Source organism: Equus caballus, chromosome 14 (genome assembly GCF_041296265.1).
Source record: "Equus caballus isolate H_3958 breed thoroughbred chromosome 14, TB-T2T, whole genome shotgun sequence".
Classification (NCBI taxonomy): domain Eukaryota; kingdom Metazoa; phylum Chordata; class Mammalia; order Perissodactyla; family Equidae; genus Equus; species Equus caballus.
The window spans coordinates 74,371,588-74,386,103 of NC_091697.1; the positions used below are offsets into that span (position 1 = coordinate 74,371,588).

The 14,516-nt window shown below is 41.3% G+C and overlaps 1 protein-coding gene across 3 annotated transcripts in view; it reads left to right on the forward strand.

The window, feature by feature from the left end:
* Positions 1 to 5,191: 5,191 nt before the first annotated feature.
* MCC (MCC regulator of WNT signaling pathway) overlaps positions 5,192 to 14,516 on the forward strand; it is a 407,698-nt gene continuing 398,373 nt past the window's right edge. Inside the window, exon 1 of one of the 3 annotated variants that reach the window (XM_001504578.7) lies at positions 5,192 to 5,525. In XM_001504578.7, coding sequence (XP_001504628.1) covers positions 5,368 to 5,525 — 158 coding nt within the window. In that variant the 5' untranslated portion in view covers positions 5,192 to 5,367. Of the gene's footprint in view, positions 5,538 to 14,516 lie in introns of all 3 variants that reach the window. The other 2 variants (XM_070234444.1, XM_023617859.2) reach the window with 2 other exon arrangements.

Consider the following 14,516-nt stretch of genomic DNA (forward strand, 5'->3'; position numbering starts at 1 on the left):
CAAGGGGTGGAAGCGGGATAACCACATTTACCTTGACTCCTCACAATCCATTTGGGAAATTGTCCCCAAAAGCTCTCACCTCTGCAGGGTTAGAAGTCCTATTCTCCAATGGAAGACCACTTCCACCAAGGGATACAGATATCAGCAGCCAAAAAGAAGAGTCACTATCTTGGCTGAGGCAATTGACCCTAATCATCAAGGAGAGGCAAGGCTACAGTTACATAACAGGAGCAAAAGGAATATTTTTAGCACACAGGTGATTTATATGGGTACCTCTTCACACTCCCTTGTCCAGTTATAACAGAAAATCAACAAGTGTAGCAATCAGAGATGAGGATCTGGTTGTGACACCAAGTAAACCCCCTAGGCTGGCTCTCTGAGGTAAAGGGAGTCTAGACTTGGTAGTGGAGGAGGGAGACAATGAGTAGCATTTGGGACCCTAGGACCTGCAGCAGTGGTGGGGAATGTAACTTTTACCACTAAATTTCCTCTTCAAAGATCCCCCCAGAAGGAGAGGGCCAGCAGAATCCTGGAGGAGATGTTCCCCAAACATACATGAAGAAGTGGATCCAATGGCTCAAGGAGTGACCTGTGATGAACATGGAAATGCACCATCCAGTTCTCCCTTCAAGAAAGGACTTGTTGCCTAGCTTCTAAGAGTGCTGCCCAGCTACTAAGAAGGTTGTCTTGTGACAACCTGTCAGTTCACCAGGAATTGACTGTGCTACAGAAAGTCACCTTGCCAAGGTCACAACGTTTCCGGGTTGTGGATCCAATGGCATGTGGCTCTACATTCAATGACTGATTGAGGCAGAGGTGTAAAAACCCAGCCCTTTCATTTCAGTACAGGATAATTGGATGGACTATGTGGTAGGTAGAATAATTGACCCTCTAAAGGTATCCACGTCCTAATCCTTGGAACCTATGAATATGTTATGTTACATGGCAAAGGGAAATTAAGGTAACAGATAGATTCTGGTTGCTAATCAGCTGAATCGAAAATGATTATCCTAGATTATCTGGGTGGGCCCAGTAGAATCAGAGGGGTTCTTTAAAGTATAAGAGGGAGGCAGATAAGGGGTTCAAGTAAGAGAGATTTGAAAATGCTACTCAGCTGGCTTTGACAATGGAGGAAGGAACCAAGAGTCAAGGAATGCAGACAGCCTCTAGAAGGTGGAAAAGACAAGCAAATGGATTCCCTGATAGAGCCTCCAGAAGGAACAGTTTTGCTGACACCTTGATTTTAGCTCAGTGAGACTCATTTTTGATTTCTTTTTTTTTTTTTAAAGATTGGCACCTGAGCTAACAACCATTGCCAATCTTTTTTTTTTTTTTCTGCTTTTTTCTCCCCAAATCCCCCCAGTATATAGTTGTATATTTTAGTTGTGGGTCCTTCTAGGTGTGGCATGTGGGACGCCGCCTCACCGTGGCCCGATGAGCGGTGCCATGTCCCCGCCCAGGATCTGAACCACGGAAATCCTGGGCCGCCGAAGCAGAGTGCGCAAACTTAACCACTAGGCCACGGGGCTGGCCCCTCATTTTTGATTTCTGACCTCCAGAACTGTAAGTTAATAAATTTGTTTTGTTTTAAGTCACTAAGTTTGTGGCAAATTGTGACAACAGTAACAGGGAATTAATATAGGCCATTTTAGCTCCAGAGCTTCTGTGAAGTCAGACAAGGGTGCTCTGGGCCTGTGTCACAGCATGACTTCTCCCTCTGTCCCCTCCTGCTCCCTTCACTGGCACTCTCTAGTAAGCATCCTGCATGTGAAACTCTGTCTTGGAGGCGGTCTCCCAGAGAACCCAAACTGGGACAGATTATAAAAGCTCATGATGACTCTTTATGATTATAAATATATAAGAAACAAATATATAAATATAAAGTTTATTATTGTTACCCCTTTTCAGTGTTTCTCAAAAAGAGTAATGCTAACACAGATAGCACTGGCCTGATATTAAGACAACATGAAGTAAATGTGAGGAACATGGGCTTGACAGGTGGATAGGAGTTCAAGTCCAGCTCTTTACTTAGGCATGTTACTCTAAACTTTTTGGATTTAATTCCCCCCACTCACCAACCCCCACCCCATAAATAGCAATGATAAATACTTTCCCCCACTAGATAGCATTAAGTGAGGTAAAGTATTTAAACATTTAAATCAGAACTGACTGATTTGTGATAAGGGCTCAGTAAAAGTTAGTTGAGCTCCCTCAACTCTACCTCACTGTTTTCTCTCAATTTACAACCTCATTTAATAATAAATAATTGGTGAGTAAGGGAGGCAAATCACCATTAAACTATTTGATTCTGCTCTCAAAATGTATGTTTTAAGCTAGGAGAGCGCTAGGAGATCAGTGCCACCTGGGTAGGTGAAGGAAGTTTTCTTGAGGGATATAGGACCTTAGCCGGGCTCAGAGAGAGCCCTAGAGAGAAAGGTGGGCAGAGGGCACCAGAAGGGTCCTCATTTCAACTCCAGCTTGTAGTCCTAGTTTGGTAAACAGAATTTGGAAGGGCAGGCACCAGGTAATCAAGTTTGCACAGTGCTGCCATTGTTTTATTTGTTTTAACTGGTACCTTTAGACATATAAGACAGCATATCTTATAATGTCTACAGCGTATTTTGAAATGTAGTACATAAATATGAAGTGTTATTATAACCAAGAAGAATCTGACAAGAAAAAAAACTGGATAAGGACAACGACGTTGAGCTATGTACTCATCTCAGATAAATACATAAAACCTTTGAAATTATGACATAACCAGGACTGTTAGATTTATGGGCCTGGGTATTGCTCTCATTTCAAGCTCCTGCTTTACATTTATCATCTTTATATTCACATGCCATCTCTATTTTCAATGTCTTACAAATTTCTCTTTCTTCTAGTAACCTTTTCAGCTGAAATTTCATATGCTTCTTATCAGCTCAGAAGCAAATTCTTTTCTGGAAGGTTGAACCTTTCTGTTCAGCCATTTCTGAGTTACCCAAGCATGAGCAAATGTTGTTTAGGAAATTTGTCAAGACCCACTTTTTGTGTGCTCAGATTTAATTCAAGATGGTTTAAATTTAAATTTCCAGAGCTGTCGTGCATGTATTCTCTCAGGAGAAAAACATTCCTTGCTTTGAAATGTAACTGACTGAATTTATACTCCACTTTCTGTATATATGGAGTGTAGTTATGTAGAGATCTACGCAAATCCTGGAAAATCCTTTGGGTTTCCATACTCTCCATACCTTTTTCTATTTAGAAAAATGCTTTTTTTCTTACTTTTTTTCCCCACAGACCATCAATTCTACAGGAAGATTAAGGGTAACAACTCCTGTCTGGCTGTATTGTCAGACAACAACAAAAGTTTTATTCTATGAAAAATTAGAATAAAGATTTTTAAATATTTATTTATTTATTTTTAGAAACTTGGGTATTGGTCCTTGTTCCATTGTAGCCAGGAATATTTGTGTTGCTAGTAGCATCTTTTAAGCAAATATGATTGAATATATTGACAAAATTTTTCTAAGACAACATCCTATTCATTATATGATTATAAGTTCCCTGAAATACTGGGAGCTTACAGAATTAAAAAGATCTAAAGTAGGAATGGGTGGATAGGGTGGAGAGAGGGGAGAAGAGGGCAGAGACACCTTCCTTATGACCTGGTAGAGAGTCCCAAGACATAGGGACATGTTCCAGTTACCTACTGCTGCATGGCAAATCACCTCCAAATGTAGTGGCTTAAAACAAAAACAATCCTTTTATTATTGTTACATATTTCTGGGGGTTGGCTGGGCTCAGCTAGACAGCTTTTATGCAGAATCTCTCACGCTGCTTTTGCTCAGAGTCTCTCACGTGTCTAGGGCAAGCATCATCTGAAGGAGCACTCAGTCACTTGTCTAGCACCTGGGCTGGGAAAGCTCAAACAGCTGAGGCTCCTTGGGCCTCTCTTTCCGTCTTTACATGGTCTCTGCATGTTCTCTCCAGCATGGCAGCTTCAGGGTGGCCAAACTTCTTTCAAGTCACTTCTGGACTTCAAAGGTCTGTGTCCCAACTGAGAGAGCCAGGTGGAATCTGTATTGTCTTTTCTAACCTGGTTTCAGGAGTCCAAACAATCACAAAGGCCCACTCAGGGTCAAGGGGAGGCGACAGACTCCACCTCTTGATGAAGCAAGACTCTGCAGACGAGAGAATCTGCAGATGTTTTTTAAAATCATCACAGGACTTTATAGACCTCTGGCAGAAAGTCTGGGACAGAATAATGAGTCATTCTCTCAACCACAAAATTGGTTCATTGTGGTTCCTTTTCTGCTATGGTGGAAAGATAGTGTGGTGTTTAAGGGATCGGCTCTGGGGGTTTAGAGCGCTTGCCTGGCCTTGCCTCTGCCTTAACACTTACTGAGCCTGGAACCTTAAGCAAGTCTGGGTGCCTCAGTGTTTCTTATCTGTAATGGGGATAGTGGCAGCTAATATTTATAGAGCACTTACTAGGTGCTAGGCATTGTCCTAAGTGCATTCTATACTGTTTTATTTTATAACCAAAATAACACTATGAGGTAGCTACCCACCTCCTAAATCCTAAATTGACAATAAAGACATTTTTCAGGTTTCTTGAGTGGATCAAATAAGACCATCGATTCTGTTCGCTGTTGATGTTGTTAAAGCTGTTGGGGAAAATTCAAGTGATGCCAGGTCAGGAGAGTGAGCTGTTTCCAATAACGGACCAAACGTGCACAATCTTACACGGGAGCACAGACTGTTCCCACTATAGAGTGGAAGACCAGTCGGAGCCAAGGAGGGTCAGATTTCTTGACAGGTGTTAAAAATGCATAAAATGACCAGCCATTCCGGGTCTCATTTGGGACTATGGGTGCAGAACTCAGTCCCGCAGAGTGGGACCACGAGCACCGCTTTAAGTCTGCAAAACTGGAGCGTTTATCTTTTTTTTCTGAAAAAGGAATCCACGACTCCTGGCAGTTGGAAGAGTTCTGCCGAGAGAACACCCGCGCTCTGCCTGAAGCATCCCCAAGTCCCAGTGGCCCGCGTCGTGGTCCGATGCGCAGAGCTGACACCCTTCTCGGAGGCCTCCTGTGTTCTCTCCCTCCCCTCGCGTCCCCGTCGCCACCCTTGGCTCCCTGACTCCACGAGACACCTTCCCCTTCTGCCTCTCCCCTAAGGTGCCTACTCCTGCTATTCCAGAGCGCCCATCTTCCCAGCCCGGGCAAAACCCGGAGAGGTGGAATCCCTCGCTCGGAGCGCCCCGGCGGCCACTGGGCATGCTCGGTTGTCAGGCAGGTTCGGGGCTGCGAAGAGCTTTTGCGCCTCACGGATTCCTCCTCCTGCCGCGCGTCCTCTTCCTCCCGAGCAGGGAGCGGGCGCATGATGGCGGCGGCTGCGGCGGGGAGCGCCAGCGGCGGCAGCAGCGGCGGCGGCGGTGGCGGCAGCAGCAGCAGCGACACGTCCAGCACCGGCGAGGAGGAGAGGATGCGGCGCCTCTTCCAGACGTGCGACGGCGACGGCGACGGATACATTAGCAGGTACTCGGGGAGGTACGCGAAACCGGCTGGGGCGCGACCAGCCTCTCCGCGCTGCCCTTGACCCCTTCCCTGCCTCCTCGTCCCAACTTCCAGCAAGTTGCTCAGAAGCTCACGGGAAAAGTTGGCTGCGACTGTAAGAGCGTGTCGTCGGCTCGGCCACCGAGACCGAGGGGCTGATCTACTCGCCTTCTCGTGGTGCCAGTTGTTCCAACTTTTCCCAGAGCTGTCTTTGTCTGGGTGTTGGGAGACATCTCTTTAGGATGCAAGTGCTGCCCGGGTCTCGGAGCGCTCCTGCCTGTGGGGAGACGAATGCGGGCCACTTGTCCAGGTCGGAGGGGCTGCCCTGCAGCCTCGGGCTCCTGGCCGTCAAGATGTGGCACCGGGCAGCGATCTGTCCGGCTCCTCGGTGACAGCCCCAGGGCCGGACCAGGATAGGGATGCGCTCTCAGAGACAGAGTTGGACGTGAAAACAAGCTGTGAAGAACTTTCATGTGCCACAGAGCCTCTGCGTGCCAAACTTGGGAGCCCAAAGAATGGGCATAGTTTGCCACCCATAGCTAGTTTAAACGTATTAGCCTGAGGGGAATAAAGCACTCAGGCACAAACTGGGGTTTAGAGGTGAGTCTTGAAAATAGACCCTGCTCCCCACCGCGGCTCCGCGCGCAAACCAGATGAGTCTCCAGAGGGGTCTCGGGGCGCCCCTCCGCGACCGCTCGTAACCCTCGCTGTGTTTGCTTCCAGATCCCCTACAGGGGCGGTGTTGCGGCTTGAAGTCTCAGAGCTTGGCAAAATAACTACTTCTGCCCAAATTTTTATCACTTTTCAGACACTGATGGTGAAGAAGGCGATCTAATGTTTTACGGTATCCTTCTCCGAAGGGTTGCCACAGGGCGCTGAAGACCTTACGCGCCCGCCGAAATTTGAATTGCCTTCAAGGAAGTAGGCAGCCTAAGTTGTGTGTTACGTTTCTTTAGCCTTTCTCTTGGTGATGCTCAAGTTCTCTGAAAATCACGAGCTGCCTCCTGCTGATTGTCCCTGCCTATTTAGAGAAAAAAAAAGAGAGTGGGGAATTTTCTCCAAAAAGTTTTTAAAAAGATCTCAGAAACAAGTAATTTGACATGTAAGAATTTGACAATTAGAAAAATAATCATTTATTTGGGACTCTTGACTCAGTTATGATCATTCTTAGCTGAATTTTATTATTTTTCTGAAGTTTCTTTGGGAAATATTACAAAGATATCAGAAAACTTTATGGAGTAATTCTGTTCTATAATGAAAAAAATATGTAACTCTAGTTGGCTACATATAGTATTTTATCTGGAAGCGTTTCCCTGTTTTGGTTCTGGGATAAAAAATTTCATTGTATAGTTTAGATACATATAGTTTTGATATATTTTGATATATATAGTTTTGTGGGTTTTTCCTACTTGAAAGGGCATTATCTCATTTGCAATAATAAAAAAAATCTACATTCTTCATATTAGGATGCAAAAAGAATTTAATTTCACGTGGGCCAGAGTCCATATAGAAAACCAGCAGAATTCTCTCCTTCTTTTCCTCTAATCGGGCCTATTAATATGTTACTTTGTCTGAGCTACACTTTCTGTACAGATGCTCATATTACTTTGAATGGAGCTGTATCTACCCTGAAGAATAATGAATTCTGTAAGCATAATTCAAGGGCTTTGTTTTGGAGGATGAGGCATTGAGTGTAAGGGGGTGGTGGTAAAGAGGGGATTTCAGATTAGAGTAGCAACCTGCTGAGGCAAATTGGAAAAAACTGTATTGTTCCTTGAGCCACATCACTTTAATGTATCTGCTTGAAAGTTGAAAAATATGTGCAGTAATAAACCCTAAGCCATAACTTTAACTGTGGGCAGAGTTACCCTGGAAGTTATTTTATACTGTGACAAAATTCCCATATTAGAGGAGATCAGGGATAGCAATCTTATTATTGAAAGGGGGACCAAGGAACTTGTCTAGAAATATGTTTACATAGCAAGCACAGCTTTACCGGAGTTTATGTTTATTTGGTATGGTTTGGGGAATGGGATTAATGAAGATAAGTGGCATTAAATGACTCCCTCTTGGAAGCCGCTCCTTTGTGCTACCCCTGTTTAATGACCTTTACTAACCACTTTATAGTGGGTGATAAGGTGTGGAGTGCTGTGAATTTTCTCTTTTATTAAACATGAGAGTTGGACTTCCTACATTAAAACCTTAAAAACCTTGGATTCTTCAAAAGATGTTAAGTTTATGCTCATGGTACACAGCTGTAGCCATTAGGATTTCAGTTGGCTGTATATAATAGAAAACTAACCGTAGTCAAATAAGAGTTGACTTTCTCAGTTAGAAGTCTGGAGGTGGTCCATCCAGGCTGGAGCAGCTGTTCCACAATGCCCAGCTTCCTTCTATCTTTCTGCATCACTATTCTTCACATAAAGCATTCATCCTGGTGGTTATCTCATGGTCTTAAAATGATTGCTCTATCTCCAGCCCCATCTCCAGGTTCTAGGGAGAAAGGTGTAAAAGAAAGCTGAAAAGAGTGGTGCCTATGTCCTTAAAGCAGAGCTTTCCCAAATCCCTTAATTGACGTCTTGTTGGTCAAAGTACATCACCTTACCATGCCTACTTGCAGTAGAGCTCAAGGAAGCATATAATTCAGTTGGTCACATTGCCTCCCAAACAACATCTGAGTTCTGTTACTAAGAGCAGGGAATGAATATTGGGTACGCAAGTAGCAACCAAAACATATAATAAGACCCCCATGATAACCCACAGTGAACTCTGTATTGACTCTGGTCCTTTGCCTAGCCCTCATTCTCAAACAGGAGTGGGTGGAGATCTTATGTTTGGAGGGAGGATAAGTGGAAGATAGACTGAGGCCAGGAGGGGAAATGTCAGGGTACACCATCTCAGGAAGAGGGAGGTAAAACGTGGGGCTTTGAATCTTCAATATTCTCTCAGCTCAGCCTTCCCCATCAGGCTAACAAAAAAGGCATCAGCTAACTGGAGATTCCTGGAACTTCTGCTTCTGCCCAGAAACTCCTAGCGCTCAGAGGGACCTAGAATCATCCCCATGCATAGTTAAGCTGGAGCAGACAGCTACCATCAGATGGAGCCAAACCACGGCTTGGGCAGGACAGGATTTGGCCTGCACAGTTGGACCACAGCAGGCTCTTCTGCATGTCATTAACCTTACGATGAGTTAACCCCACATTTAATGGCATTGAATTTTTTTGGGCCCTATTTATGCTGTTATAAGAGATTGTGGGATTACTCTATTTGTTGAAATTAATTTCCCTTCAGAATTTTAAAGTTTCTTATTTTTACCTTTCAGTTTAAGAAACTATCTTGAACATTTTGACAAATATCTAAAACCAACACTTACATTTATATCTAGTCTGAAGCCTCAGCTTATATGTTGGTGTCATAGAGAGAGCTACCCTGACCAGTATATCAAAGTGGGTTAGCTCTACCTCACCATTATTCCCCGTCATAGTACCAATGGGTTTCTTCCAAAGTACTCTTTACAACTTGTAATTACATTTTTTGCGTGTGTCTGAGGAAGATTGGCCAAGAGCTAACATCTGTTGCCAATCTTCCTCTTTTTGCTTGAGGAAGATTGTGGCTGAGCTACCATCTGTGTCATTCTTCCTCTATTTTATGTGAGATGCCTCCACAGCGTGGCTTGATGAGTGGTGCTAGGTCCATGCCCAGGATCTGACCCTGTGAACCCTGGGCCACCAAAGCAGAGCATGTGAACTTAACCACTATGCCACTGGGCCAGCCCTGTAATTACATTTCTGTTTACTACTTTGTTTGCCTCTTTCCCATTCTCCCATTAGATGTAGCCTTCATGAGGGCAGGAATCATATCTGTTTTTTTAAAACAGTACACTCAGGACCTAGCACAGTATTTGCCATAAAGTATTCAATCAGTAAATTCTGATGAGTAAGTGATCAAGAATAAACAGTGGTATGTTCATGTATATTGAAAAATCTTTCAAGCATTTTTATTTCCAAGCATATTCCATGTTTATGAAACACTTTAACTTAAGCATATTTTATTAAAGAATATTTTCCTTTAAAAATAACTTTTTTCTGGTTATTTAAAGGTATACTTGTTGAAATTTGGAAAATACAGAAACGTATGAAAGTAAAATCAAAATCTTCTATTATCCGATAACCAAGGAATATCATTTCCATTTTCCTAGTGACATATCTGCATCATATGGTTCCTCTAGTACATTAAAAGTGATTGGATTGGGGCCGGCCCCACGGCTGAGTGGTTAAGTTCACACACTCCACTTCGGTGGCCCAGGGTTTCACCAGTTCAGATCCTGGACGTGGACATGGCACCACTCATCAGGCCATGCTGAGGCAGCATCCCACATGCCACAACCAGAAGGACCCACAACTAGAATATACAACTATGTACTGGAGGGCTTTGGGGAGAAGAAGGAAAAAAAAAAGATTGGATAAAAGGAAATACATCCCATGTTCTTGGATAGGAAGATTTAATGTTGTTATAATGGCAGTATTTCTCCAAAGTGAATTATAGATTCAATGCAACCTTTCTCAGAATCCCAGCTGCCACTTTTTTGCAGAAATTGACAAACTGTCCTAAAATTCATGTGGAAATTCAAGGGACTCAGAATAGTCAAAACAATCTTGAAAAAGAAGAACAAAGTTGGAGGGTTCAGAGTTTCCAATTTCAAAACACCACAAAACAACGGTAATCAAGACAGTGTGGTACCGGCAAAAGATAGATGTGTAGGTCAATGAAATAGAACTGAGACCCCCAAACCCATGTGTATATGGTGAATTGGTTTTCAACAAGAGTGTCAAGAGAAGGGTGCCAAAATCAAGGGTGAAATGGGGAAAGAATAGACTTTTCAACAAGCAGTGCTGGGACAACTGGATTGTCACATATAAAAGAATGAAGTTGGACACTTCCCTTACATACAAAATGTATATATTCTTTACATACAAAATGTATGTACTCCTCACATTCCTCATGTACAAAAATTAACTCAAAACAGATCAAGAAACTTAAACGTAAGAGCTAAAACTATTAAATTCTCAGAAGAAAACGTTGGACAAAATCTTGTCACCTTGGATTTGGCAGTGGATTCTTATATATGACACCAAAACCCAGGCTACAAAAGAAAAAATAGATAATTTGGCTTCATCAAAATTTTTAAAACTTGTCCTTCAAAGGACACTACCAAAAAAGTGAAAGCTCAAAGAATGGGAGAAAATATTTGTGAATCATATATTTGATAAGGGATTTGTATCTAGATTGTATAAAGAACTCTCTATAATAAAAAGATAAATAACCCAATTAAAAAATGCACAAAGGATCTGAATAGACTTTTCTCCAAAGAAGATATACAAATGGCCAATAAACACATGAAAAGATACTCAACATCATTAGCCACTAGGAAAATGCAAATCAAAGCTACAATGAAACACCACTTTACACCCAGTAGGGTGGCTATAATCAAAAAGTCATATAATAACAAGTGTTGGCAAGGATGTGGAGAAATCAGAACCCTTATATACTACTGGTAGAAATGTGAAATGATATAGCCACTTTGGAAAATAGTCTTATACCCTTAAATGTAGAATTACTATATGATCCAGCAGTTCTACCCCTGGGTATTTATGCAAGAGAACTGAAAACGTATGTCCTCACACAAACTTGTACGTGAATGTTCACAGCAGCATTATTCATAATAGTCAAAAGGTGCAAACAACCCAAATGTCTATCAACTGATAAATGAATGAACAAGATGTGATACTTCTACCCAATGGAATATTGTTCAGTATGAAGAGGAGTGAAGTACTGAAACATGCTACAACATGGGTGAACCTTAAAAGCATTATGGTAACTTAAGCCAGTCAAAAAGACTACGTATTATATGATTCCATTTATCTGAAATGTCCAGAATATATAAATTTATAGAGACAGAAAGTAGATTGGTGGTTACTTAGGCCTGAAGGTAATGGGAAGATTGAAGGATGATAGCTAAGAGTGCAGAATTTCTTTTTTAGATGATGAAAATCTTCTAAAGTTGATTGTAGCAATAGTTGCACAACTCTAGGAATATACTAAAAACCATTGGATCGTACATTTTACATGAGTTAATTTTATGGTATGTGGATTACATCTCAATAAAGCTGTCACAAAAAAAAGATTGGAAATATGATTTGTAATTATAATATTCCATTATTTTATTTATTTATTTAATTATTCTCCTATGTTGGACATTTAGTTTGTTTCCAGTTATTTGCTTTGGAATTTCATTGAATCTAAGATGCCATAGATTGGGACACACCAGTATTTTATGTACCAATCAAACTATGATAAAACACATCTTATTAATTAGATTTTTTATTTTATTCTTATTGAAAGGTCTCCCTTAAATTTCTTTAGTCATATATTTTTATTGTGTTTCACTATTGTGCATACATAAAGAAGGAAAACAGCTAATCAAATTGTTCAAAAAAATCCTAAAACTTCTTCACGTTTAAAGTCCAAGTCTTCTAAATCAGTTTTGATTCAGAGTATTGATGCTGTGTTTTACTACCCAGTATCGACCTCTGTGGCATCAAAATATCAGGGATGCAGCATTTCTTTAAAGGAGGCTCCACTGTTTTCTATAGGATTTTTTTCTGAGATGCTGACACCCTTTCTGCAAGTATTGATGTTGGTACTTCTGGTCTTACTGGAAGGTTCTCAGACCATAACCACGACTTGTATTCTTAAGGAACCATGGAGAGTGGCAGTTATCTAGTCATGTTACCAGGAATAACAACCTGATTCATGCTGCACAAGCATTAGTAACTATGTCAGCATTAGGCCAATAGAATTGTAAGAAACATTCAGATTTCACAATATTAAACTATGCACTTTAGAAGTTTTGAAATATATTTTATATAATGCTAGAATAAACACTTTCATAGTTCCATGTACTATGTTATTAAAGAGTGAGTCAAAACTAGAATTATTAGCAAAATTTGTGAACTAGAATTGCTTTGCAAACACTTTGTTTAGTCTTCTTTAAACAATAAAACAGCAACAAAAGATTTTCAAATTTTCTTAGTATTTAACTAAAGAACCACAGATCTACATGTTATATATACTCTACTTTTCTTCCCCTGGTCAGTGGTAGCAGAAATCTTGTTTGGGGAGGCTAGAGAGAGGAGCCACTTAAACAAAAGGTAAATGGAATAGAAAGACTATGACCTCTAGATTCCTTATCTTATGGCCAAGTAGAGTCCTGTGACATAAGGGTTATTCTTAGAAGTGATAACTCTGGAAAACAATTTTTAAAAGAGAGGCTTTGGTGAGATTCATAGAATAGCATAACCAAAGCCAGACTTCAAGGAAACTGAATAATACCAAAAACCTCAAAGCCGCAGTCAAACTATAATGTCACTTAAAAAAGTATAAACTGAATGTGAGTGAAGGAAAAAAAGAAAAATAAAAGAAAAACCATTAAAACTAATATGAACGAGAGAATTTTGAACGGGGCAAATTTGGTACCCAGTCACCCAGAAGAGCTAACTCTGATATGTGGTATTTCCTGATTACTCTCATACAATACGATGAACTCATTTTAATTGTATATTTCAATGAGTTCTGATACATTTATATACCTGTAGAACCACTACCTCAATCAAGGTTGATTTTCATAACCCCAAAAAGTTTCCTGTGCCCTTCCTGATCAATCTCCACCCTGATTCTAGTCCCCTGCAATCACTGATCTGCTTTCTGTCGCTCTATGTTTTTTAATTTTTTTACTTTTTATTTTAATTTTTTATGAGGAAGATTGGCCCTGAGCTAAAATCTGTTGCCAAGCTTCCTCTTTTTGCTTGAGGAAGATTGTCACTGGGCTAACATCTGTGCCAGTCTTCCCCTATTTTGTATGTGGGATGCCGCCACAGCGTATCTCGATGAGTGTAGGTCTGTGTTTAGGATGTGAACCAGCAAACCCCAGGTTGCCGAAGCAGAGCACACAAGGCTGGCTCCTCTGTCACTCTAGATTAGATTAGTCTTTTAGTATTTCATATAAATGCAGTCATACAGCATGTACTATTTTCTGTCTGGCTTTTTTAGAGCTTGGGAGATTCATGCATACCATTATGTATTCATTAGTTCCTTCTTTTTATTACTGACTAATGTTCCATTGTATGGATCTACCACAATTCGTTTAGGCATTCACTTGTTGGTGGACATTTGGGCTGCTTCTAGTTTGAGGCTATTAGGAATAAAGGTACTATGAACATTCATGTAAAGTGAAATTACGTTTTGAGAAACAGGATTCTGTATTTAAGATAAGATAGCCTTGGGGCTGGCCCCGTGGCCGAGTGGTTAAGTTTGCGCGCTCCGCTGCAGGCGGCCCAGTGTTTCGTTGGTTCGAATCCTGGGCGCGGACATGGCACTGCTCATTAAACCACGCTGAGGCAGCGTCCCACATGCGACAACTAGAAGGACCCACAACAAAGAATATACAACTATGTACTGGGGGGCTTTGGGGAGAAAAAGGAAAAAATAAAATCTTTAAAAAAAAATAAAATAAAAACAAAAAAGATAAGATAGCCTTAACATTTATTGAGTGCTCACCAGGTATTTTATGTAACTTATTTAACGCTCACGGTAACCATGCAAGATAGATACTGTAGAAGCAAAGGAGAAAAAGTGGATAATCCTGGCAAAGCAATAGTGCAAGAGAAACCATAATGATAGGAAGGGCCCTCTGTGAGACTGGTAAGAGACTGCTCAGCCTGAGCAAGATGGCATCACATTATTGAATCATGAATCCTTCATATCTAAAGACCCTTAAGGATCATCTAGCCTCGAGCTTCCCAAACTTGAGTCATTTGTCTACCACATTTATGATCTTTCCATATCTCGGACCACAACCTCGCCGTTGAATATAAGACAGGTATGTGTAGCAACTGCATACTTGATTTGCACGTC